The sequence below is a fragment of the Mesocricetus auratus genome, unplaced genomic scaffold, assembly GCF_017639785.1.
Source record: "Mesocricetus auratus isolate SY011 unplaced genomic scaffold, BCM_Maur_2.0 Super-Scaffold_100676, whole genome shotgun sequence".
NCBI classification, from domain to species: domain Eukaryota; kingdom Metazoa; phylum Chordata; class Mammalia; order Rodentia; family Cricetidae; genus Mesocricetus; species Mesocricetus auratus.
The window spans coordinates 129795303-129819091 of record NW_024429266.1 but is presented as its reverse complement, the minus strand read 5'-3'; the positions used below and the strand labels follow the sequence as shown (position 1 = coordinate 129819091).

The window sequence follows — 23789 nt, the reverse complement described above, 5'->3', positions numbered from 1 at the left end:
ATACCTGAGATTCTGTCTTCCATCTCTTGTATTATGTTGGTTATGCTTGCATCTGTAGTACCTGACTATTTTCCCAGTTTTCTATTTCCAGCATTCCTTCAAACTGTGTTTTTATGGTTTCTATTTCAGATTTCAGCCCTTGCACTGTTTGAAGTGTTTCTTGCAATTTTTGTTTTGTCTTTGCATTTTTGGATTGTTTTTTCTTCCATATCTTTAAAGGATTTTCTCATATCCTCTTTGAGGGCTCTATCATTCCCATGAAGTTGTTTTTTATGTCATTCTATTCTAGTTCATTTGGGTTGGGATGTTCAGGTCTTGCTGGTGTAGTGTCTCTGGACTCTGGCGGTGTCATATCGGTTTTTCTGTTGCTCCTTGTGTTTTTATATTATCTCCTTCCCATCTGTTCTTGCAGTGGGTTCCAGAGGGCGCCTTTCCTCTACTGATGGGTGTGGGACCAGGGTTCCCTTCTGTAGTGTGTCAGCAAGTCCACTGTTCTGGTAGCTCTCCACTTCCTGGTCTTGTGGGTAGAAAAACAGATTAGGATGCTGGGGTGCTTTGGATCCCACTGGGATGAATGTAAGCCCCAGTTGTTCACCCCAGGCACAGGAGTGTAATCTGGAGACAGGGCATGATAGTCTTTGTCACATGGGTGGAGCAGGAGACTAGAATGCTAGGGTGAGTTTGCTCCTGCCTCTTGGGTGGAAGCCGCTCTGGCAGTCCCCGAGCACAGGCAGCCAGTCTATTCCTAGTTCTCTGGGTGGAGCAGGAAACTATGGTACCTTGGCTCCTGCTCACCTTTGCTGAGATGGAAGCCTCAGTGGCAGAACCCAGGCCCAGGCAGGCCATCTGGAAATGGGCCCTGGTTTACCTGGAGCCGTGGGTGGAAGCAGTAGAGTACAGAGCACTCAGGAATTCTTAAAGGGAGGAATTAGTTAAAAGAGAGACTATTTACTCCATGTTAGAAAAATGGGCATTCAATCTGAGAGTCTCTATCCATGTTGATGACACCATAGCAGTCTGAGTGAATCTGAGGAACACTGAAGTCAAGAGCCATCTGAGGATCACCCTTTTGGTTTGAGCATAGGTAGAGGTAAGAGCTAGTGGAAAACTGCTATGGTTTAATGATGTTCAGCTTGAAGCTTGAACCCCAATATCAGTCATTGGGTCTTTTATTTTCTGTGCTGCAAGAGATCAAGGAGATACAAATTGGAAAGAATAAGGTCAAACTATTGAAATTCACATATGATAGTACACATAAGTGAACCCCCACCAAAATCTATCCAGGAATTCTTACAACTGATAAACACATTTAGTAATTGGCAGATAGAAAATTAAAATACTAAAACCAGTAGCCCTCCTATATACAAATGAGAAACAAACTTAGAAAGAAATCAGAGAAACATTACCCTTTACAATATCTTTGGATAACTAACCAAACAAGGGAAAGACCTGTATGACAGGAACTGTAACTCTCAAGATAAAGAAATTGAAGAAGATATCAGAAAATGAAAAGATCTCACATGCTCTTGGATAGGTAGGATCAACATTATAAAAATGGCAATCTTACCAAAAGCAACTTACAGATTCAATGCAATCCCCATCAAAATCCTAGCACAATTCTTCTTGTTCATAATTTAAGTAAAAAAGAAAAAAACAACAATTCTTCACAGACCTTGAAAGAAGAATATTCAACTTCATATGGAAAAACCAGACTAGCTAAAAATGTCCTGTACAATAAACCACTGGAGGCATCACCATCTGGGACTTCAAACTCTCCTATAGAGTCATAGTAATTAAAGCATCTTAGTAGTGGCATAAAAACAAGCAGGTGGATTCAATGGAATAGAATCAAAGACCTTGACATTCATCCAAACACCTATGAATACCTGATTTTTGACAAAGAAGCCAAAATGGTGCAATAAAAAGGAAAGCATTTTCAATAAAATGGACATAACTGAATATCAACATGTACAAAATTGCAAATAAGTCCATATCTATCACCATGCACAAAACTCAAGTCCAAATGGAGCAAAGACATCAACATAAATCCAACTACACTGGACCAAATAGAATAGAAAGTGGGAAGTACTCTTGAAAGCATTGATGCAGGAGACTACTTCCTACATAGAACACCATCAGCATAGACACTGAGAGAAACAATCAATAAATGGGTCCTCCTGAAACTTGTATAGATTCTGCAACACCAAGCACACAAAGAGACAGCCTAATGAATGGGAAAAGAACTTGATTATATATATATATCAAGAAACTATACTTCATAATATAAAGTATTAAAATATTCTAATTTATAAACGGGCTTTCAGAGCTAAACAGGGAATTCACAACAGAACTAACTCAAATGGCCAAAAGACATCTAGAGAATTGCACAACATTGTTAATCATCAGGGAAATGCAAATCAAAATGATTCTAAGACATTATGTTACATCTGTCAGAATGGCTAAGATAAAAAATAATGAGGACAGCTTATGTTGGGGAGGATGTGGTGTAATGGAAACATTCTTGAGGGTGAAAACTTGAACAACCACTTTGGAATCTGTATGGTACTTTCTCAGAAAATGGAAAACAATCTACCTCAATACCCAGTAATGCCAGCCTCAGACATATGCACGAAGTATGGTCAATCATACCACAAAGACATTTGTTCAAATACCAAACATATCAGTGCTATTCATAATAGCCATAGCCAGGAAAGAACCCAGATGCCCTTCAACTGAAGAATGAATAACAAATATGTGGTATATTTACATAGTGGAGTATTACTCAGCTGAAAAAAGAAAAAATGACACATTGAAATTTGCAGGCAAATGGATGTACCTGGAGACAAACCTTCCAGGGTGAGTTAACCAAGTCTGAAAAAGCAAACATTGTATGTTCTCACTCATAAGTTCATGCTAGATGTAAAGTATAACCAGATAATCCGTAGCTTCAGGTAACAAGGAGAACCCTAAGAGTGATGCATGGATTAACCCTGGAAGGGTAATTAGATGGGATCTCCTGAGTAAACAGGGAGTGGGGAAGTGGTAAAGAGAGAATAGGGGGGAATGAGAGCATGAGAGAAAGGGATAGTCAAGTTGGGAGATGAACAGAGTCAGAGAGCAATGAAAGACGTATCTTGATATAGAAAGCAGTTGTGGGGTTATGGAGAATCCTGGAACTAGGGAAACTCCCAGGAATCCACAAGGATAACTCCAGCTAAGACCTCTACCAATAGTGGGGGTTATGCCTGGACTGGCCTTCTCCTGTAATCAGACTACTAAATAACCCAATTGTCATCACAGAGCTTTCATCCAGTAATTGATGGAACCAGATGCAGAGTTCCACATCCAAGCACCAGGCCTAACTCTGGGCATCCAATTGAAGAGATAGAGGAGGGAATACATAAGCAAGGGAGGTCAAGATCATGAAGGGGAGGAAAATCTACAGAGACAGTTGAATCAAACTCATGGGAACTTACAAACTCAAGACTAACAGTCATGGAGCCTCCATAGGACTGAACGAGGATCTCTGCATGTGTGAGATGATTGTGTAACTACATCTATCTGAGGGGTCTCTGACCAAAGGACCAGTATCTATACCTGGTGAATGAGCTAGGTAGTTGTATTCCATTCCCTACAGTAGGATGCCATGACCAACCTTAATTATGGGGATAAGGGCTTGATTCTCCCTCAACTTAATGGGCCCATCTTTGTCAACCTCACATGGGAGTCCTTACCCTGTTGGAAGGTGGTAGGGGCATGAGGAGGGTAGGGAGGGATAACTGTGGTTGGAAAGCAAAAAGAAATTTAATTTTTAAAAAAAGAAATGGAATCATGGTGGCAGAGAACTGAAGTATCGCTGAGATTGCAAAGCAGGAACAATCCTTCATTCAGAGTAAAGAACTTGTAGAGGTAACAAATATCCTGTCCAGAATCACATTGGGCAACTTAAGTGAAAGCTATCAGGGATCACAACATGAAGGGAAGGGGATTTTGATGACTATGTTCATAGTTGGGGTGAGTCTCTATTTTGATTGACAGATTTATGTCCCTCCCCATAATTCATCTCATTTTTGACGATGTTCCTTCCTTCCTATGCATAAGTATTACATGGTAAACGGTATTCTCTCTGAAATTTCACTTAGTATGCCCAACATTTCTTAAAGCTCATACACTCAAAAATAGTCTAGGCCATATCAGTCCATTGCACTTTACTAATTCTTGTGTTCTCAGACATGGTTGAATAAAATTGGAATTTTATCAAAGGTTTTCTAAGAGGGGAATGGATTTCCATTGTTAAATCAACTGTACATGTGCAGCCTAATGCATCTGTGAATTGCATGTCTCTAGGATGTTGACCCATTCAGAGATAGGTGTGTGCAAAGTACACCCAGAAAAAGGTCTTAGCCATTAGGAAGTATAGATAGAAACAGGATATGCATAGCACAAACCGGGGGTATTCCCAGGTGCTAAGAATACTTCAGTAGAATAAGTTTATGAGAAGGTTAATGAAGAAAATTAATAGTGCTCTAGAATTGAAAGTGACTAGATGAAAAGTATTTCAATTACAGTATGTTAATAACAAACTCTGCTAAACACCTTTACTCTTACTAATGTGGATATCATTTTAATATCATGCTTATACTAAAAAATATACCAATATATACTATATTGTTGAAAATATAAACATGAAGGCATGGAAATTTCTGGTTTAATAATCCTAAAGTGCCTTTTCTATTTCTATGTGAATTTTTTTTTGGTTTTTCGAGACAGGTTTTCTCTGCATTGTTTTGGAGGCTGTCCTGGAACTCATTCTGTACACCAGTCTGGCCTCGAACTCACAGAGATTCGCCTGCCTCTGCCTCCTGAGTGCTGGGATTAAAGGTGTGTGCCACCAATGCCCAGCCCTTCTATATGAATTTTTATTACTTGGTTTAGTTTTGAGATTATAATTATATTATTTTCCTTCCATTTCTTCCCTCCAACCCTACATACATCTCCATGCTTGCTGTCAAGCACACTGTCCATTTTTCATTAATTGTTATTACAATCTGGTCAGTCTATATAATGTTACACATACCTGTTTTCCGGAATGACTACATGATATTGAAAAATCAGCTGCTGTCCTCTCCCTTGAGGAAGAGCATTCCTTAGGACCTTTAGTTCTTTGTTTAGGATGAGGCCTTGTGGTCTTTCTCCTGTCTGCTTCAGCATGTCTATGGTTTTTATCCTTGGTAATATCACATTTAGGGAGTCATGTTAGTGATGTATAGAAGTATAGTTTCTGACATTGTTAGGAGACACAGTCACATAGCAGACTTCCTGCTCCTCTATCTTTTTTGCATCCTCATCCCCAGTGTTTCCTGAGACTCAGGTTTGGAATTTGTTCCACAGATGTATCCTTTGGGACTCTCTATCTGAATTTTGAAAGGTTGTGCTTTCATTTAATGGTCTAAGTGTGCTGCAAGAAGAAATCACCTTGATTAGGGGTGAGAAATACTCAACTCTGATATATGGACAAATATTTAGAAGGTAATTAGGAATTACGTGGGTTTGGTAAAGTGGTGGTTATAGGTTTTTCCTCCAAGATCCATGACCTTACTAAGCCTAGGTAGGTGGCCTACTCTTCAGTGCCAGGCATGAATTTCCTGTTGGTAAGCAAATCCTAAGTTCAAATAGAGAGCGGTTTGTTGCCATCAAGGTATGTGTGCCGCCACTGCATCTCCAAAGTTATTGTGCTGTGTTGGTTGTTGCTGTTGTCATGAGAGGTACGGCTGCTGCCTTTCCATGCAAGGTTCCATGATACCTTGTGGTACCAAGAAAGTCAGTCTTGAGAGAAAAAGTGTTCATGTCAGTTCCAGTTCATGGATCTCTGTGGACTTAATCTGAAGTGAACAGTGTCCTCACTAATTGAAAATTACCTTCCTCCTTTAGGAGCTGGCAAGGGAAACAACAGTATTTATTGTTTTCTGGAGTCTATTAGACAACTATGACCAACAACACTAAAGAAGACTTCACATGTTGGATGTTGTGCGTTTGAGTTCTGTGGTTTTTGGACCTAGGAAGTCTAATTGTCAGATCAGGTTGGAAAAGTTCATTAAATCTATATATGTATATATACACAGTCTTATATGTATTATAGGGTTGGTTTGTTACATGTTTTGCTTTGTTGATTGATAGCTAATAGTATAAATCATTAGATATTTTTCTGACAAATTTACAGTTTGGTTGTCTTCTCTGACTTTCTGTATATATCCCTTTCCCTCCCCATTCCCAGTAAGAGCTCCCCTTCTCCATTTTCAAATCAGATTGCTTGCACCCTGACATTTCCCTCTCTATTGCTCCCTACAATAACCCTGCCATTGCACACCTTTTGTATTCCTTGTTTATGCAGTAGTATATGATATGTACTAAACTCTATAGATTTGGATCTAGGGGCCTGTGATGAGACAGAAGATCATGAAGTAATTTGTATCTCTTAGTCTAAGTTAACAAAATTGATCTAAACTTTTATAGTTCTATTTACTGAAAAGTTCAGCATTTTGTTTCTATTTACAGTAAAGTCTCATTCTATTGTTTATCTGTACCACATTTTCCCCACTTTTCGGTTGAAGAACATTGAAGTATATTTTTTCATTTAACAGTTCTTGAGAATAAAGCAGCAATGAGCATGACTGAGCAAGTGTCTGTGAAGTAGGATGTTGAGTTCTTTGAACATATGCCAAGAATTGGTATAGTTTGTTGTATGTTATGACTTCTAAAGCTTTTTGAGAACTCTCCACATTGATTTTCATGCTCCACTTTCAATGCTACAAGTGGTTAACGAGGGTTACCTTTCCCAAACTCTCCCCCAAGCTTTTGTTGGAGATTTGCAATTGTTGATCCACATCTTACAGTTCCTAATAAATACCAATTATTAATGCATAGTTATGATGTGATAACCCGAACAGTTCACAATGATAAATCACAATGATGTGAGTGAACTCCTGAGTGACTGCATATTGTTAATTTGGGAATGGCCATGTCGAAGTCTCCAAGGCATTGGTCTTATGAAACATTGTCAAAGCTAGTTCCTGATACGGGCCCAACTCAAGAGGGGTCCAGGTATGAGTGTTTATGAGCAATATATCAGTGTGGAAAAAATTCCTCTGATACTACTGGTCTACAGAGACTATCTACAGATATCAACTAGCCCCTCATGCTGTGCTGTGCCTATTAAGAATGTTGAGATTCTAGGTTATGGAGGTTGCAGAATCCCATCTGATCCCAGAATTGTACATTTATCTGTATTTCTGAACTTTCTTCTTTCCTTTTCTGGCCCTAATTAGGATTCCAGGATCCAAGTTGTGCAGGACAAGCAGACAAAGACAGAGTATTAGAACAAATACAGCATGTAAGACATCCTCTGTATGGGATTGAGAGTATTGTGATGTGGAAAGAAAACAGACCATGAGATGTAAAGCAGCAATGGAATGACATGAGTGTCCTTACATGGCAATAAAGCATGTGGGGACACCCTCCACTCTGTAGTAGAGGATTGAAGCTTGTAGAAGGAGGAAAAGCTCATTTATACAACACTAAACACCCTTCTTCGCTATTTAAAAACAAGAAAATTATTGTCAGTAGATGAGAAAATCTTTTCCTGAGGCTGAGTAATATCTGGACAAACCATGGTAGGAAGCCTGGGGCACATTAGCAATAGCCATTGGATATAATCTCTTATTGTTTTGAGTACCTCCCAAGTCCCATACCTCTACTGCCATTTCTACTAATATCATAAAATCTACTGGTGTGACATCAATGGTTATTGATGGATTATCTGCTTTTTAATAAAAAGAAATTCATAACTGCAGTATAAAGAAATGACCATGCATTTTAGAACTAACCCTGGATAGTCATGGATCAATTTTATGGAAAGGGAAATATAGACAAACATGGTGAGTTCTGGATTTAAAATAAAAAGTTTGGATTCTAGCCAGATGGTAGTGGCACATACCTTTATTGCCAGTACTTGGGAGGCAGAGGCAGGAGGATCACTGTGAGTTCAAGACTGACTATCCTGGTCTACAAGAGCTCATTCCAGGACAGTCTCCAAAGGCACAGATAAACTCTTCCTCAAAAAACCCGAGAAAAGAAAAATATGTTTGGATTCTAGAATAATAATACTGTGATAGAAAATGCTACTTTGTATATCTTCAGAAAGATAATGTTTACCATTTTCCCCTCTGACCTAAAGAGGTAGTTTTGAAACTAATCCTGGATTGTGATGAACATGAATCTTTGGATCAGAAATGGTCCCCTGAGAGTCAACTGCCCAAAAGGGCATTTGATGCTAGAGCCATTTACTGAATGCAAGAACAATGATTTGAAACTGGAAATCAAGTCAGAGTATTATTAGAAACCCATATGTCAAGTTATGAGGTCAAGCATTTTGAAATTGTGTACATAGCATAGAGTAGTCAAGCAGGGTTGCTTGTCTTGCACTCTGCATTTTGTGTCAGTGATAAATTAAATACATGTCCTATATAAATAAGTCTAATTTTGTCTTTTAATTTCAGTGTTTTAAATTCATTCATAAAAGCTTTGTTAAAAAACAACATATTTTCTATTGAGGAAGTACTGTGTATCTCATGAAGAAAAATATACAAAGAAATCCCTATGTAACATCAAGCATATTGCTATGTCAGCTGAATGGACCACAGTTATTATCAATTTTTCTGTGACATTTATCTAAAATGATTGTATATATGCTCAAATATATCTTCCCTCTGCACTTAGTACATACCAAGTTCATGTTTATGTGAGATATGTGACAGAGACAACCATTACAATTAAGGGTCAGGCTAGGAGGTCTTAATTATTTCAAATCTCAGATATTTATATGAACAGTGTGAAAATATTTTTTCACACGAAAAATGTATGTATATATCCATTTTCCCTGGGTTTAAAGTACATCCTAAAATAAGAATACATCTATTTTAAACCATGGCCCTTCCATGTTTTTTTTTGTTTATGCTATGGTATAAGAAATGAAATGGGAAATAGAGGACTAAACAGATGGTTCAGTGGTTATGGGCACTGAGTGCTTTTCAAAGGACTCACGTTACATTCCCAGCACCCACATGGAACCTAATGACTGTCTGTAACTCCAAGATCTGACACTCTCACAAATGCAAGCAAAATACCAATGAATGTAAAATAAAAATAATTTTAAAAAAGAAAAATGAAGTAAGGATGTTTACAGTCTCATGAACAATATATATTCACTTAAATCAGTACACATTCAATAAAGACACGGTAACAATCAGCAAAAACTACACCTTCCATTTCACTAAATATATTACTGAATCAAAAGAAAATTCCAAAGAGAAAGACTTCAAGAAAACTAAATCCAAACCACTCTGTATGACTGTGGTTCAGTTTCATACTATGTCCTGATTTGCTCTCACTATCTTCAGAGAACCTTCTGCCGTGGTTTCCATATATATCATATAGATATCATAGATATTAACATACCATGGAGTCACATGCTCCTTGTCATATACAGTGTTCAGTCATCATGTTCTGTCAGGAAGTTTAATGTGTTCTGATGATCTTCATTTCCAAAAGTAAGCACTAGACGAAATTTGGCCTATGAGCAATAATTTACCATTTATATGACTGTTGTTTTGCTTCTTTGCTCCACACCTCGAATACTTCCATGATCTTAGAATGTATAGTATTTTATCCCTAATAAACCATCACAAACCTAATATATATGAGCCACTGGGATCAATGTTGGTAAAGGCACTTCCTAGCCAGTCTGATGACCTCAGTTTGATCCACAAATCAACCTGGTGGTTTGAAAGGTCCATTTTTGCATACATGTAATGACATTCATGTGTCTACATGTGATGATATATTTCTTGTGATCAAATATAGCCACTGAAGATCAGAATGCAAACCAGACAAATTAGACATCCATAGAAATTGGGCATGAATGACACACACCTTTAATCCCAGGACTCAGAAGTTAAAGGCAGATGGATCTCTGTGAATTCAAGGACACCCAGGGATACATAAGTGTGAATCAGTATAAAGAGAAAAAGAACTTGTGCCTTAACCCCAGCACTAGAGAAGTATATAAGATGAAGACGAGGGTCTCAGGCTGGATTAAGGTCTCAGGGCAATAAGTATCCTCCCACATTGATAATAAGATTCCCCAGACTTGATTAGCTAAGAGCTCTCTGATTACTTGGATATTTTGCTTCTCTGATCTTTAGCTTTAGCTTGAACCCCAATATCTGTCTCTGTTTTTTTATTATCCAAGGTACAACTATATGTACCCACAGAGAGAACAAAAAAGATCAGTAGACTACTAAATTTTCCTTAAATACAGAACATGAATGTTATTTATGCTACAATAACAAATCCGTAAATTTGTTCTTGACTATAAAAATTCAATAGTTATAAATATGAAATATTTTATAGAGCTCCAAAAATAGGGATCCTAGCTAAATGTTAAAGTGCTCCAAGGCTGTGTACTAGGATTAACGTGAGATTATCTCAATTACATGTCATCTCTTGAATATTTCAATTACTATTCTAACTCTGACATGTTCAGATTCAATACTAAGTGAAAATGTCAATTATGTGCAATGCCTGACTGACTCAGAATTAGTAATATAAACACCATCTCAAAGCAAGAATTTATTCTTCCTATTGTGTCCATGGAGATGTTGCTCACCAATATGGTTAAATGTTATAAATTATTTGATTTATATGAAAGGACCAAGATAGGGTGGAAGGCCAGTATTTTAGAATAAAAACTCACAGTTATATTATCAACAAAATAAAGAACACCTTCACTGAAGTAAAAGAAATTTTCTAGAAAATATCCACTCTCTGCCTTAGATTTTCTCATATGAACTGTGCTTTGATATTTTACCTTGGTTCTCGTTACCATCTCCACTTTCTGTGCTATTTAGGTTTGACATAATTAATACAGTAACTGAGGAATCTCAGCTGTTGTATATAAACCGGAAGTAAGGTAAAAAACTGCCTCTAGCATGAATTTTGCTGTTCACAACAACATTTTGGGACAGATTTTTTGACTCATTTTAAAACAATGAATTAGCATGATCATCATCTTCCATAGGATCATGACCAAGCCACTTTAAGAGAAGTGGCTTGAAACCTTGAAGTGGTTCTTGCTTGGTAAATGGATCCATAACCTAAGATTATAATCAATAATGTCTTCTAGCATTACAAAAATGACTGATCATTCGGCTGCAGACAATTAAATAGAAAGACATGAGTTCATGGAGACACCTGCTTGAGAATACGCTCATTATTCAAGCTTTCCAGAGCTCTATGTCCTTTTATTTTTATTGTTTTCAGAACTCTTTTTTATAGTACGTCTTATATCTATTAGCAATATTTACTTTAACCTCTTTTATCTTTTTGTAATTTCTTCAGCATTATGCATGAAATTAACTTTAGAAGACTGAGGATAAGCAAACAATCAGGAAGAATACATGTATTACTCCTCCATTCATTTGCAAATCAAAGAATACTGAAGTGCGCAAGTATACTTATACGGTAAATTTTTGTCATCTTGACACAAACATACATGTATCTGAGAAGTGGGAACTTTAGTTAAGGAACGATCTTCATTAGATAGGCCTGTGAAAAAAATTTTTCTTCATTAGTAACTGATGTGAGAGGTTTGGCCCATTGTGGGAAATGCTACTCCCAGACAGGTAGTCTTAGGTTACATTCAATTTTCTCTATTTCCTGCCTGTAGTTTTATATATTGAGTTCCTACCCTGACTTAACTCAGTGATGGAATAAACCATAAGCTGAAGAAACCCTTTCCACTCCAAGTTAATGGTCTGGGTTTTGATTTTCTTGAAATGGCAAAGATGGGACTTGAGCAAACAGAGGTGGGACAGAGGACACTTAGGGTACAGTGGTGGAATGGGATTATGGGAAGGTGAGTGTTCCTCTGTAAGTGGAGTTTCCCTGCATTCCAGCAGTTGCTTATTACTAGCTAGCTCTTACACCTTAAATTGACCCATTTTTATTCATCTATATGTTGCCATGAGGACCATGGGATTTACCTCTCTGGCATGTCTTGATCATCCTCCTCATCCAAAATGCTCCCAGAGCTGACTCTCCCCTCTCAACTTATACCACCTCTCTGACTCATTCACCGTAGTTTTTCTGTGGCTTGTGCACAAATGGGCCACTGTTAAATTTGAAATCGTGAATAGCCCCACTTTTCTGTCACCATTTGCTTCCTTTAAATATATCCTGGAACCCTGAATTTAAAATGGTTTTGATGTCCTAGAGAAGGGGAATGAGGAAAGATCTCCTGAGCAGATTGGGAGCAAGGGAAAGGAGAGTGGGAACTGGGAAAAAAGAGGGGGAGAAGATGAGGAGAGAGGAGGTCATAGGGGAGCAAAAAGTTAAGTTGGAGGAAGAATGGTGAGAACAGGATGAGAAATATCATAATAGAAGGAGTCATTATAGGTTTGAGGAGAGATCTAGCATGAGTGAGATCTCTAGCAATCTCCAAGGATGACACCAACTGGCAAACAAAGCAATAGTGGAGAGACTACCTTAAATGTCCATCCCTGATATTGAGTTTGATGACTACCTCATATACCATCCTAGAACCTTCATTCAGTGACTGATGGAAACAGAGGGAAACACCCACAGCTGTACAGTGAACTGAACCCCTGGAACGCAGTGACAGAGAGGGAGGAGTGATGAGCAAAGGGGTAAAGAATTGGTTGGTGAAACCAACAGAAACAGCTGACCCGAAAAATGGGGAGCTCTTGGACCTCAGACTGACAGCTGGGAGGCCAGTATGGGATTGATCCAGACTCCCTGAATGTGGATGTCAGTGAAGAGACCTGGACAATCTATGGGGCCCTGGGCAGTAAATCAGTATTTATCCCTTGCATAAAAATTGACATTGTGTGTCAATAACACAAAGAGGGATGCTCTCTCAACCTGGACTCTTGGGGGAGGGCCTAGGCCCTGCCCTGAACAAAATGGCAGACTCTGGATATCCCTCTATGGGGAAAGGAGTGGGGATACAGTGGGAGGCTGGGGGACAGGCTTGAGGTGTGCGGGAGGAGGGGAGAGAGAAGTAGCTGGGATTGACATGTGAAGCAAGCTAGTTTCTAATTTTTAAAAATGTAATAAATAATAATAAATAAATAAAATGGTTTTGATCACACATTTCAGAAAAATATATTCTTCCACTAGACATCTATGGAGACAAAGTCTAAATTGGAGGTCTCCATTGGGCTGACTGAAGACTGTCTGAAGTAGGTTTAAAGTAAACCAGGTCTCTAGGTTTGTTTTTTATGTTAAAAATTATTTGCATATTACATGTATGTTCATAAGGTTTTGTGATTGCATATGATTTTCTAATGTTTAACAATTCCTATTAATAATATCATTGGTATCTTGATAGGAATTACAATGAATTTGTAAAAACTTTTAGGTAGTATATACATGTTTACAGTAACAATTCTTCCAATCTATGAATATATGTCTTTCTTTTATCTCTGTATGTGAGGATTTTGCATCAGTGAGTTATACTTTTAATGACATAGCCATATTTTGGTTGATTTATCAACTTAATACAAGGTGGGCTCATACGGGAAAAGGAAGCCCAAGCTAAGGATGTGCCTCCATCAGATTGACCTATGAACAAGGCTGTAGGAAGGTTTCTTGATGAAGGATTGAAATTGGAAGACCCTGTCCACTGATAAAGGTGCTATGCCTAGCAGGTTGTCCTGGAATGTGTAAGAAGGAAAACTGAGCAACCCAGGTGAAACAACCAATAAGCAGCTTTCCTCCATGGTTTCTGCTCTCTCCATTTCCCTGATTGAGTCTTGGCCATGAGTTCGTTAATGATGGGTTGCATTCTGGACATGTGAGACATATAAACCCATTCCTCTATTTGCTGTTTTGAACAGTATTTTATCACATGAATAGAAACAAAACTAGAAAAATCTACCTCAAGACACAGCTATACCAATCTTGGGCACATACCCAAAGGAGACTTAATCATACAACATGAATACTTGCTCAACTGTGTTCATAGCAAAATTATTCATAATAACCCAAAGTGGAAACAACCTAGATTCCCCTCAGCTGAAGAATGGACAAATAAAATGTAGTACGTTTATACAATGGAGTACTGCTCATCTGTAAAAACCAATGACTATAATATTTGAAATGGGTAGAACTATAACAAGTCATTCTGAGTGTGGTAAAGACAGCCAGGCTACAATCCACAGCCTCAGAGAGGCTAGGTAACAAGGAGGCCCCAAAGAAAGATGGATTTTCTTATGAAGGGGAAAATGGAAGAGATCTTCTCAGTAAACTGGGGTAGACATGGGAAAGGTTCTCATAGGAACATGAGAGGTCAACTTGGACTGGTTGGGGGTATGATGAAGGGGAAAATGCACCTCTTGATGGAGAGTTATGGAGAAATCTGGTGCTAGGAAAAGTCCCAGGAATCCACAAGGATGACCCCCACTAAGGTTCCTAGCAACAGTGTAGAAGGTGCCTGAACAACTCTCTAGGTGCATTCTGGGTCAAGGCTCCAGTGTTCTGAGGTGCTATGGGTATTATTGTGGGTATGGGGGAGCTGCTCCTAGGTCTCTACAGCTTCAATGTGAGGTGCAGTATGTGCCTCCTGTTATTATGGCCTAGAGAATAGGGTTATCCAGCCAGGGATCCAGGCACTCAAATATCCAGATGGAGTTATGACAGCTAATCTTAATTGTCAAAATTACTGGACCTAAAAATCCCCTGAGATACATATCCAGAGATGATTAGAATATATTTCAAGGAGGTATTAAATTAAAGGAAAATTTTCATCCCAAATATGGATGATTTTCCCCATGGATTTGAGGTTAGGATCAAGCAAAATGGGAAAAAATTAGGTAATACACACAACTCCTTCAGTTAAGTCATTCTGTATAGCAGAGAGATATGAGCTAATTCCTACCTAACACACAAGTGAAAAGTCAGGCACAGTGATACATGCAAATAATTCCATTCTGAGGAATAGGGAGGTGGATCCCTTGGAGATTCTGGCCACATACTCTGCTCAAATTTGTAATTTATAGTTAAATTGATAGACCTTGTCTCACAAAACAAGCTATAAATATCCAAAGAACTGACACCTAGAGTTTAAATCACACAAACACACACACACACACACAATTTCACACATGTATGTGTATGCAGGTGAATAAGAACATACAACATCCAAGAAAATGGAAGAAAGATGAGTAGCATCTGCCTAGATTAAAGAAAACTCTCAATGCCACATCTGGAGCTTCCAGAACAGTATGCCTGCTCCAACAAAATGATCTGTATCATTTGAACCATGAACCAAAATCAATAAATATTGCCTACATTAAAATGTCCATTTCCTGTTATTTGATGACAGGAAATAGAATACTAATCAATACCATCTAAAACCTAAATCAGATTTATTACAGCCTTTGATTTGATCTCACAGTTGGAAATGAATGCAGCAGTGACAATTTACTTAATCTGCAGTACAGCATGTTAACTGCCTTCACTAGAAAATGATGTAAAACCTGTTTCAGTCTCTTCCAAGACAAGTATGTCAAGAACAGAATAGGGGGCTGTGGAGGCTAGATAAATTGAAAAAATGAAGTAAAAATGTATGTGCTGAATGGAATATACATCAAAAGCTACTAATTTTTGCACACTGAACAGCTTCAGGAACAGCCAAGGAAGTATTACAGACAACATCTGCAAGATTCTGTAAGAGAATATATAACTGTGTGTGCCATGTTATCACTTTGCTGACTGAAGTAATCTGCAGCATCATCTGACTGCATGCCATCAAATACCAGGTGAATTCTGTTCCATAGTCACCTCTAATGACCTTGGACAGGACTCCACAAGCAAAGGTATAGCTTTCTGAAATAAGGAGTTATGGAACTTCCCCTAGCTTTGGCTGGTAACAGTTCAAATCATCATAATTATCTTTGCAGGTTCTGCAAGTGATGGTGACATTTTCTCCCATGGCCATTGACAAGAATGCTGAAGACAGGGAGACAGTTGTATCTGACCTGGAATCTGTTTATGGAAGAATAAGAAAGACAAAACAAATGTGCCATATTCTTATAAAGACTCAACATTTTTGGAAACTATAAAATTTTGTGATGATTATAAACACTTAACGAATGTCATGAAGAATTGCAACTCTTTTCCTTACCAGAGATCTAGAGAAGAATGAGGTTGAGGAACTGCGGAAACAAGAGACCTTGTCCAGAGGCCCACTTCCACATCAGCCTGGGAGCAGGCAGCTGTAACCGGTAGAAAACATGTTTACCAAAAACCATCCAGTGTCTGTAAAAACATGTTTATGGGAACAATAAGTTCCTGACGTTTTCAGAAGGGGTCGCCCAGAGGAACACCCTGACCTTGACCTTTCCAATGACTAACTGCCTCTTCCTGATCCCCAACCACCGCCTATGGTGTCAAGGCATATTATAACCAGCCAGTGTAAGAATAAAATGGAGCTTTCTTGAAGCTTTCTTGAGCCTTCTTGGGGCCTTCATGAAGCCTTCTTTCACCACCAAATGGTCTCTGTGTCATCAATTCCGACACCCTCCACACATTCTTGGCACTAGGATGTGCAAGGGCATGACAAGAAATTAAGCTTCAAATGGCATGACCATGGCCTTGGCTGTTAGCATTCCCACTCAGCTTAACAGCAACATGTCATCAGAGAATTTGAGGTAGTAACAGGGACATGCAAATTATATAAAATATGATAGAGGGTGGGGAACAGAGGTGAATAGACATTGTGAAATATCACATAAAGTTATTTAGTATTACTCTCTACAAATACTCTCTATAGGAAAACACATCAAAAATAGAACCATCTTTATATGAAATGATATGTTAACAAAAATTTGTAGCGAGTAATACTAAATAACTTTATAAAATTCTCCAAGACAGTGAATGTGTAGAGAGAATGTATTGAAATTCCTCTAAGTATGCATTTACTCTAGCAAAATTATTATACTTCAAATCCAGAACTTAATAAGATTAAAACTCTTTAGTGAAAATGTGATAACAAAGCCAGCAAATGATTAATTGATTTTGTGATTTGCTGATGTAATCCCAAATGCATAAGAGGAAGTATTATTTAGACTTCAATAATCAAAAAGAAATTAAATCTAAAATGGAACCTAGCTGATGAATAGAATGATAAATTACAGCCTGAAATACATGCATGGAAATAATGCATTCAACAAGGGACAGCTATTCACAATGTAAGCACAATCAAATTCAAAATGAATAAAACTGCACCATGAACAATGGATACAGAAATGTGTGGTACATTTACACATGGATTATTACTCAGCTTTTAAAAACAATGCCACCTACCACAGAAATCACTGGGGCCTTGGATGGTAGATCAGTGTTTACCATGGTGTGTGAATGAGGGATGCTCTCTCAGCCTGGACACATGGGGAAGGGCCTAGGTCCTGCCCTGGTTGAAATGACAGATTTTGGAGTTCCCCCCAAGGAGTGGTTCACTCTCCCTGGGGAATGATGTGGGTACTGGGTGTGGGGCTGGGTGGGTTGGTGGACGGAAAAGGGAGGAGGAGTGGGAGAGGGTTCTGGGATTGACATGTGAAATATTCATGTTTCTAATTTTAATAAAAACATATATTGAGGGGAAAAACAATGCCATCTTGAAGTTTGCAGGCTAATGGATGGGACTACAAAAATTATCCCTAGTGAGGTAACACAAATCCTCCTAAATGTGGGAAAAGAGGCTGTCTCTGACTCTTATACTGGCTTTTACAACACTAGTCCTCAAACTGGAACACCTTATTAAGTCTTAATAGGTGGAAAGATTCTTAGTCTTGCTGCAACTTGATATGCCATGTTTTTTATCAGACCCGTGGGAGATCTGTCATTTCTTGAACAGAAACAGAGAAGAAGTGGAAACAGAAGTGGGAAAAGAGGCTGGGTGAGGGACTGGAAGAGGAGGGAGCAGAAACTGAGACCAGGATGTAAAATAAATAAATTCATTTAAAAAACTACAAGCATGGTATCTGCTCACTCATGTGCGTATAAGTTGTACGATAAAGGATAATGTGCTGCAATCTACAGAACCAGAGAGACCACATCATAAAGAGGGTTCAAGTGAGGATGCCCAGAACTCTTTTTGATGGGGAAATATGAAGAGACTTCATGAGTGGTCAGCAGGTAGGTAGAGATTAGAACATGAGCTATTAGGTTATTGGAGGTGGATGAAAGACAAGACTACAAATGTATGAGACTATTGAAAAAGTGGGAGATTTCTGAGTCATAAATGGCCAGGAATCTACAATGATGATCCCAGATAAAACTCCTAGAAATACCAGAAACATAGTCTTAACTTGCCATCTCCAGTGACCAGGCAAGACTTCAAGTGTAGAGCTTGATATACAAACCTTGGCACACCTACAGTATGTCCTGCCTTGATGTGCTGGAGAAAGGATGGACTAAAGATTGAGGGAGCGTCCAATCAATGACAAGTCAAACCTAAAACTATGCTGGGAGAGTAAGCCCAACCCTGACACTTCCGGGAACACCAGGACAAACAGACCGAATAATACAGAGACCTAAGATAGAACAAAAGAGCCGGTTGTGGTGGTGCCCACCGGTAGGATTTGCTGAAGGAGGCGGAGGCAGGAGGATCTTGAGTTCGAGGTCAGCCTGGACTACACTTTAAAAAGTGCCTGGACCCTACCCAGAGTAAAATGACAGACTCTAGATATCCCCTATGTGGAAGGATTTGGCAATAGGGTGGGAGGGTGGGGGGGAAGGGGAGTGCGGGAGGAGGGGAGGGAGAGGGAACTGGGATTGACATGTAAAACAAGCTATTTAAAATTAAAATAAAAAATGATAAAAAAAGATAGAACAAAAGAAAACTGAAGAAAAAATGTCACTCTAATGATACCTAATGATATCCTGCTATACTATCTGGCACCTAAGCTAGTTGTCATCAGAGAGGCTTCATCAAGCAACTGATGAAAACATGCAGACCCACAGCCAAACATTAAGCAGAGCTTGTAGAATCCTGCAGGAGAAGATTTTAGGAGACAGAGGGGCCAGGACCACTACAAGAAAAGCCACAGAATCAACTAATCTGGGCTCACAGAGGATAAATACTGAACAAACACCAGGGATCCTACATGGGACTAACCTGGGAACAATACAAATATGCTCCAGTTGTGTAGATTTGTGGGACTCTTAGCAGTGGCAGCAGGGACTGACTCTGACTCTTTTTCTGGTTTTTGAAACCCTTCTCATCGTACTGGAATGAATAACTTACCCAACCCTAACACAAATGGAGGAAGACTAGATTGGTAGGGTGAGGACAGGGAGGGGAACTGAGAGGAGAGGAGAGAGGAGAAACTATGGCCTGGATGTTAATTATATACATAAAGTTGTTCCAGAAGTAGGTGAAATTGAGTAACTGCTTCAATCTTATCATCTGGTAAACAGATAAACTGTGGGTTTTTTGATACCATGGTTTCTACTTTTAGCCAAAGAGAAGCTAGCTACCCATACACACAACTTGGAAGAATCTCAAGGAAACACTATGGAGTAAAATAAGCCAGTGCCAAATTGTGTGTATTGCTTAAAGCCTTTTCTATAGTGCTTGCAATGAGTATATTGACTGTATGGTTTTAAAGGGTGTCAAGTATTAGTTTTATAGTAGCAGTGCAGATAAATACAAGATTATAGTCCATCGACCCCAGTTTATCCACAGGATCTATTATATTTCCCCTTCCCAGAGAGAACAATGGGTCTCTACTAGAGCCTTCCTTGTTGCTTAGCCTATCTAGGTCTGTGGATTGGTGAGTGATTATACATTTGTTAATAGCTAAAGCCACTTATAAGTGAGTACATACCATGCTTGTCTTTCTATGTCATGGTTACCTCCTTTAGGATGATTTTCAGTTCCATATATTAGCCTGCAAATTTTCTGTTGTCATTTTTTCTATCAGCTAGTTAATACTTCATTGTGTGAATATAACACATGTTCTTTATTCATACTTCAGCTGAGGGACATCTGGATCATTTCTAGTTTCTGGGTATTATAAGTAAAGCCACTATGAAGTGTCCAAATGATAGGATGCAGCATCCTTTGGATATATGACCAAATAATATAGCTGGGTCTTGAGGTGGATTGATTCCCAATTTTCTGAGGAACTGCAACATTGATTTCTGTAGTATCTGAACAAAATTGAACTACCACCAGCGATGAAGAACTTCCCTTATTCCAATTCCATGCCAAAATGAACTGTCACTTGAGTTTTTTATATTTGGAATTCTATCAGGTATAAAATGAGCACTCGAAGTAGTTTGTATTGCATTTCCCTGATGGCTAAGTATTTGAACATTTATTTAAGTATTTCTCAGCCATTTCAGATTCCTCTATTGAAAATTTTCTCTTTAGATATGTACTCCATTTTTAATTGGATTTCTTAATTTGGTAAAATTTACTTTCATGAGTTATTATCTCTCTATTTGATGTGGAGTGTGTAAAAATATTTTCCCGTGCTGTAGGCTGCTATTTTGTCCTGTTGACATTGTCCTTTGCCTTGCAGAAGCTTGTCATTTTCATAAGATTCCATTTATTAATTTTCAATCTGAGTGACTGTGCTATAAATGTTTTTAGGAAGTTGTCTCCTGTGTCTAAGCATTCAATGATCTTCCCTGATGTAATCTAATTGATTATTTGTATCGATTTAATGTTGAGATCATTGATCCACTTGAACTTGAGCTTTGTGCAAGGTGATAAATAGGTCTTGATTTGTATTCCTCTACATGCAGACATCCGGTTTTACCCATAGCATTGGTTGAAGATGCTTTCATGATATTGGCAGAGAAACAGACATTTTTATCGATGGATCAAATTGAATATCCAGACATAAATCCACACATGCATAGACACCTAAATTTCATTTCTATTTTCAAAAGTAGCTACAAAAAGATCTCTGAAAACCTGAATATTTTGTCAGGTCAGAACAAATCTCAGAATGGAAAATTGAGATGGTCATGAAATCCTGTTGGCAGTTCAGAAGATGAAGAGTCTGTTTTTTTCTAAGACTTTAGCACTTGATATATTAACAGGCAATTAGCAGTTAATGACTTCTGAGAAAGGTTGTGCCATTCTCTTCAGTTTTGTATCTTTGTGTAAAGTATGTTTATTGACCCTCTATGTTCTGCTCTGTTCCACTGCATAAGACCCAATTCAAGATAATGCAATCCAATAAAATTAACTCATTGACGCAAAACAAAATCATTACTCTTGAAGGAGGTTGCTGAGAAAAAGTGTTTCAGTATTAGATGGAAGAAGATTATTGTGACTAAAACTGAAAAGGTAAATAATAATTATTTATCTTTTAAATTTCCAAAGTATATAATAAAATAAAACAAAATAAAAAAGAACAACAAGGCCACATATTGAACAATAGTGAAATAATACACACTTATGTTCCTGAGTTTATGTAAAGTGGTAAAAAATTTGGTAAACATACAGAAAACATAGATAATGAAGTTCTATCTAAACATCCAATTTCTGGAAGATCAAAGACTCTCAAATACATTCAGTGTAAAACACCTATTCAAAATATTAAATCTCAGGGCAAAAGCAAAAGACAGAAAGAGAGAGACAGACAGAGACAGGATGAAGGAATAAGTTACATTTAAGGGAAATCTACTAAAGTGACACTAATTTCTTAATAAGAATATAAGAGTTAGGAGGTAATTGGGCAATATAGCCAAAGTTCTAACAAGAAATAACAACAAAAATTTCCCTGCCCCCCAAAAAATACAATTAGCAGATATTTCAGAAATGAAAGAAACAAAAACACTCTCTTGAAATAGAAAAAAAAGATAATTTAAGCTGAAAATTGGTTTGTATTAAATGCATCAAATTTACACAACTATAGAAGAAAAATTAAAATTTTGTAAATACATGGAAACAGAAAACTAAAAACAAATTCAAACAATAGAAGAAAACACTAAAAACAACCAGAAAATTCTAGAATATATGTGTTCATTAACTGTGCATGTGTTTGGAAAAAATATGGAGTCAAAATGGTAACAACAGCTAGAAGTATTTGCTCATCAGAAATGAAAGAATTCACGTGTAACAGAGTCTGAACATAGAGGGTCAATAAACATACTTTACACAAAGAGAAAACAAAGGAATAGAATATGTAATGATTATAATAAAATGGAATTTAAGTCAAAGCACAAATGTAAAAAAGAATGAATTATCTAGTAAAGGAGACAGGCTTAAGAAAAATGCGTCTCAATTTTCTGTCTGCTTCTCAGTATAAATTTGAGTGATGACAGCAGAGAATCACTGTATTTTTAGAATGAGTTTTCACTCACTCTTAGACCCATGGTTTCTGGGAATGCCCCTGTACACTGTTATTCTGAGGAAATTTCATCGTTATTTCAGATGAAGAGAACTGAAACTCATGACTCTTGATGTATAGCCAAGGCACGTGTTCATTCTACAAGTCCTTCAGCTTCAAGCAATAACCTGGAGTACCACAGGGCCTCTCTCAAACTTACATAAGTAACATTATTTGGCGGCTGGGCCACCCCAAGCAAGGATGTTTTTGTTAGGGTCTGAATCACTGTGGGAGGATAATATGACCTTTGCACGCAGTAATATACTCCAAAATCCTCAGGCTCCATTCTGCTAATACTGAGTGTGAAGTCTGTGCCTGACCCACTGCCACTAAACCTGTCTGGCACCCCAGAATATCGGTTGGAAACCTTGTATATCATGAGCTGTGGAGACTGGTCTGGCTTCTGAAGGAGCCAACTCAAATAGGTGTTTCCATTACTGTGTACAAGACTCTGACTAGACCTGCAAGAGATGGAGACTTGCTCTCCAACGCTGATAGGCAAGAAGGTGGGAGTTTGGGTCATCACAATATCACCCCTGGAAGCTGAAATACAGACAGAGAAGTACAAAGTTAAGGGCACACATCATGAACAATCGTTATGTCTTCTTTTTTGGTATTTATTTCAGATGAGATGTTTATTTTTACATACAATTCTTTATACACTAAGTTTCCTTATTGATAAAACAAATGAATTGAATGGCCTAAAAGGGCTTCCAGGCATGAATTATACCATCTTGTTTTATCTGTGTCATAATATTCATTACAGAATAAGTTACCTCCTATCTTAAACCTCCCTCTAATAGATGTAATCCTCACATTCCCTTCCTGTAGGATAAGAAACCTCTTGTCTTATCATACATGGATAGAATACATGTGATCATCAGAGGACCTCAGATGAAATCCTCCCTACCCATCTTCCTTTCTCACTTCCCTTTGACCTCACCAGGAATTGTGAACAACAGCAGCACCAACAGAAGAACAGGCAACTTCATTCTGAGGAGGAAGTCTGTAGAGACTGATCAGTCATCACAGGATGTCAACTGAGCTTTTATCTCAGACTAGCAAGAGTGGGTACTCCCTAGGGAGTAATATGCAAAGATGAGGATTAGTGTAACAGTAGAGATAGAGGAAAGAGTTATGCAGGCTTCTCATTATTGCAAAATCTTGTAGCATCTTGTATGTCAGGGATGATAATTCTAAAAATATATATAGCGATTGATAATAAAAGAACATGATAAAATCTGTCAATCTGTAGGACACTGAGCACTTAATCAGTACTGTATTAAAGAAGCACTAGAAGGA

At 38.0% G+C, this 23789-nt stretch overlaps 1 gene segment (V, D, J or C); it reads right to left on the bottom strand.

Moving 5' to 3' along the window:
- Positions 1-22566: 22566 nt before the first annotated feature.
- LOC121136603 lies at positions 22567-23557 on the bottom strand. The segment is given in 2 exon segments: positions 22567-23030; positions 23431-23557. Coding segments are annotated over 2 exon segments (498 nt in total).
- Positions 23558-23789: the final 232 nt, after the last annotated feature.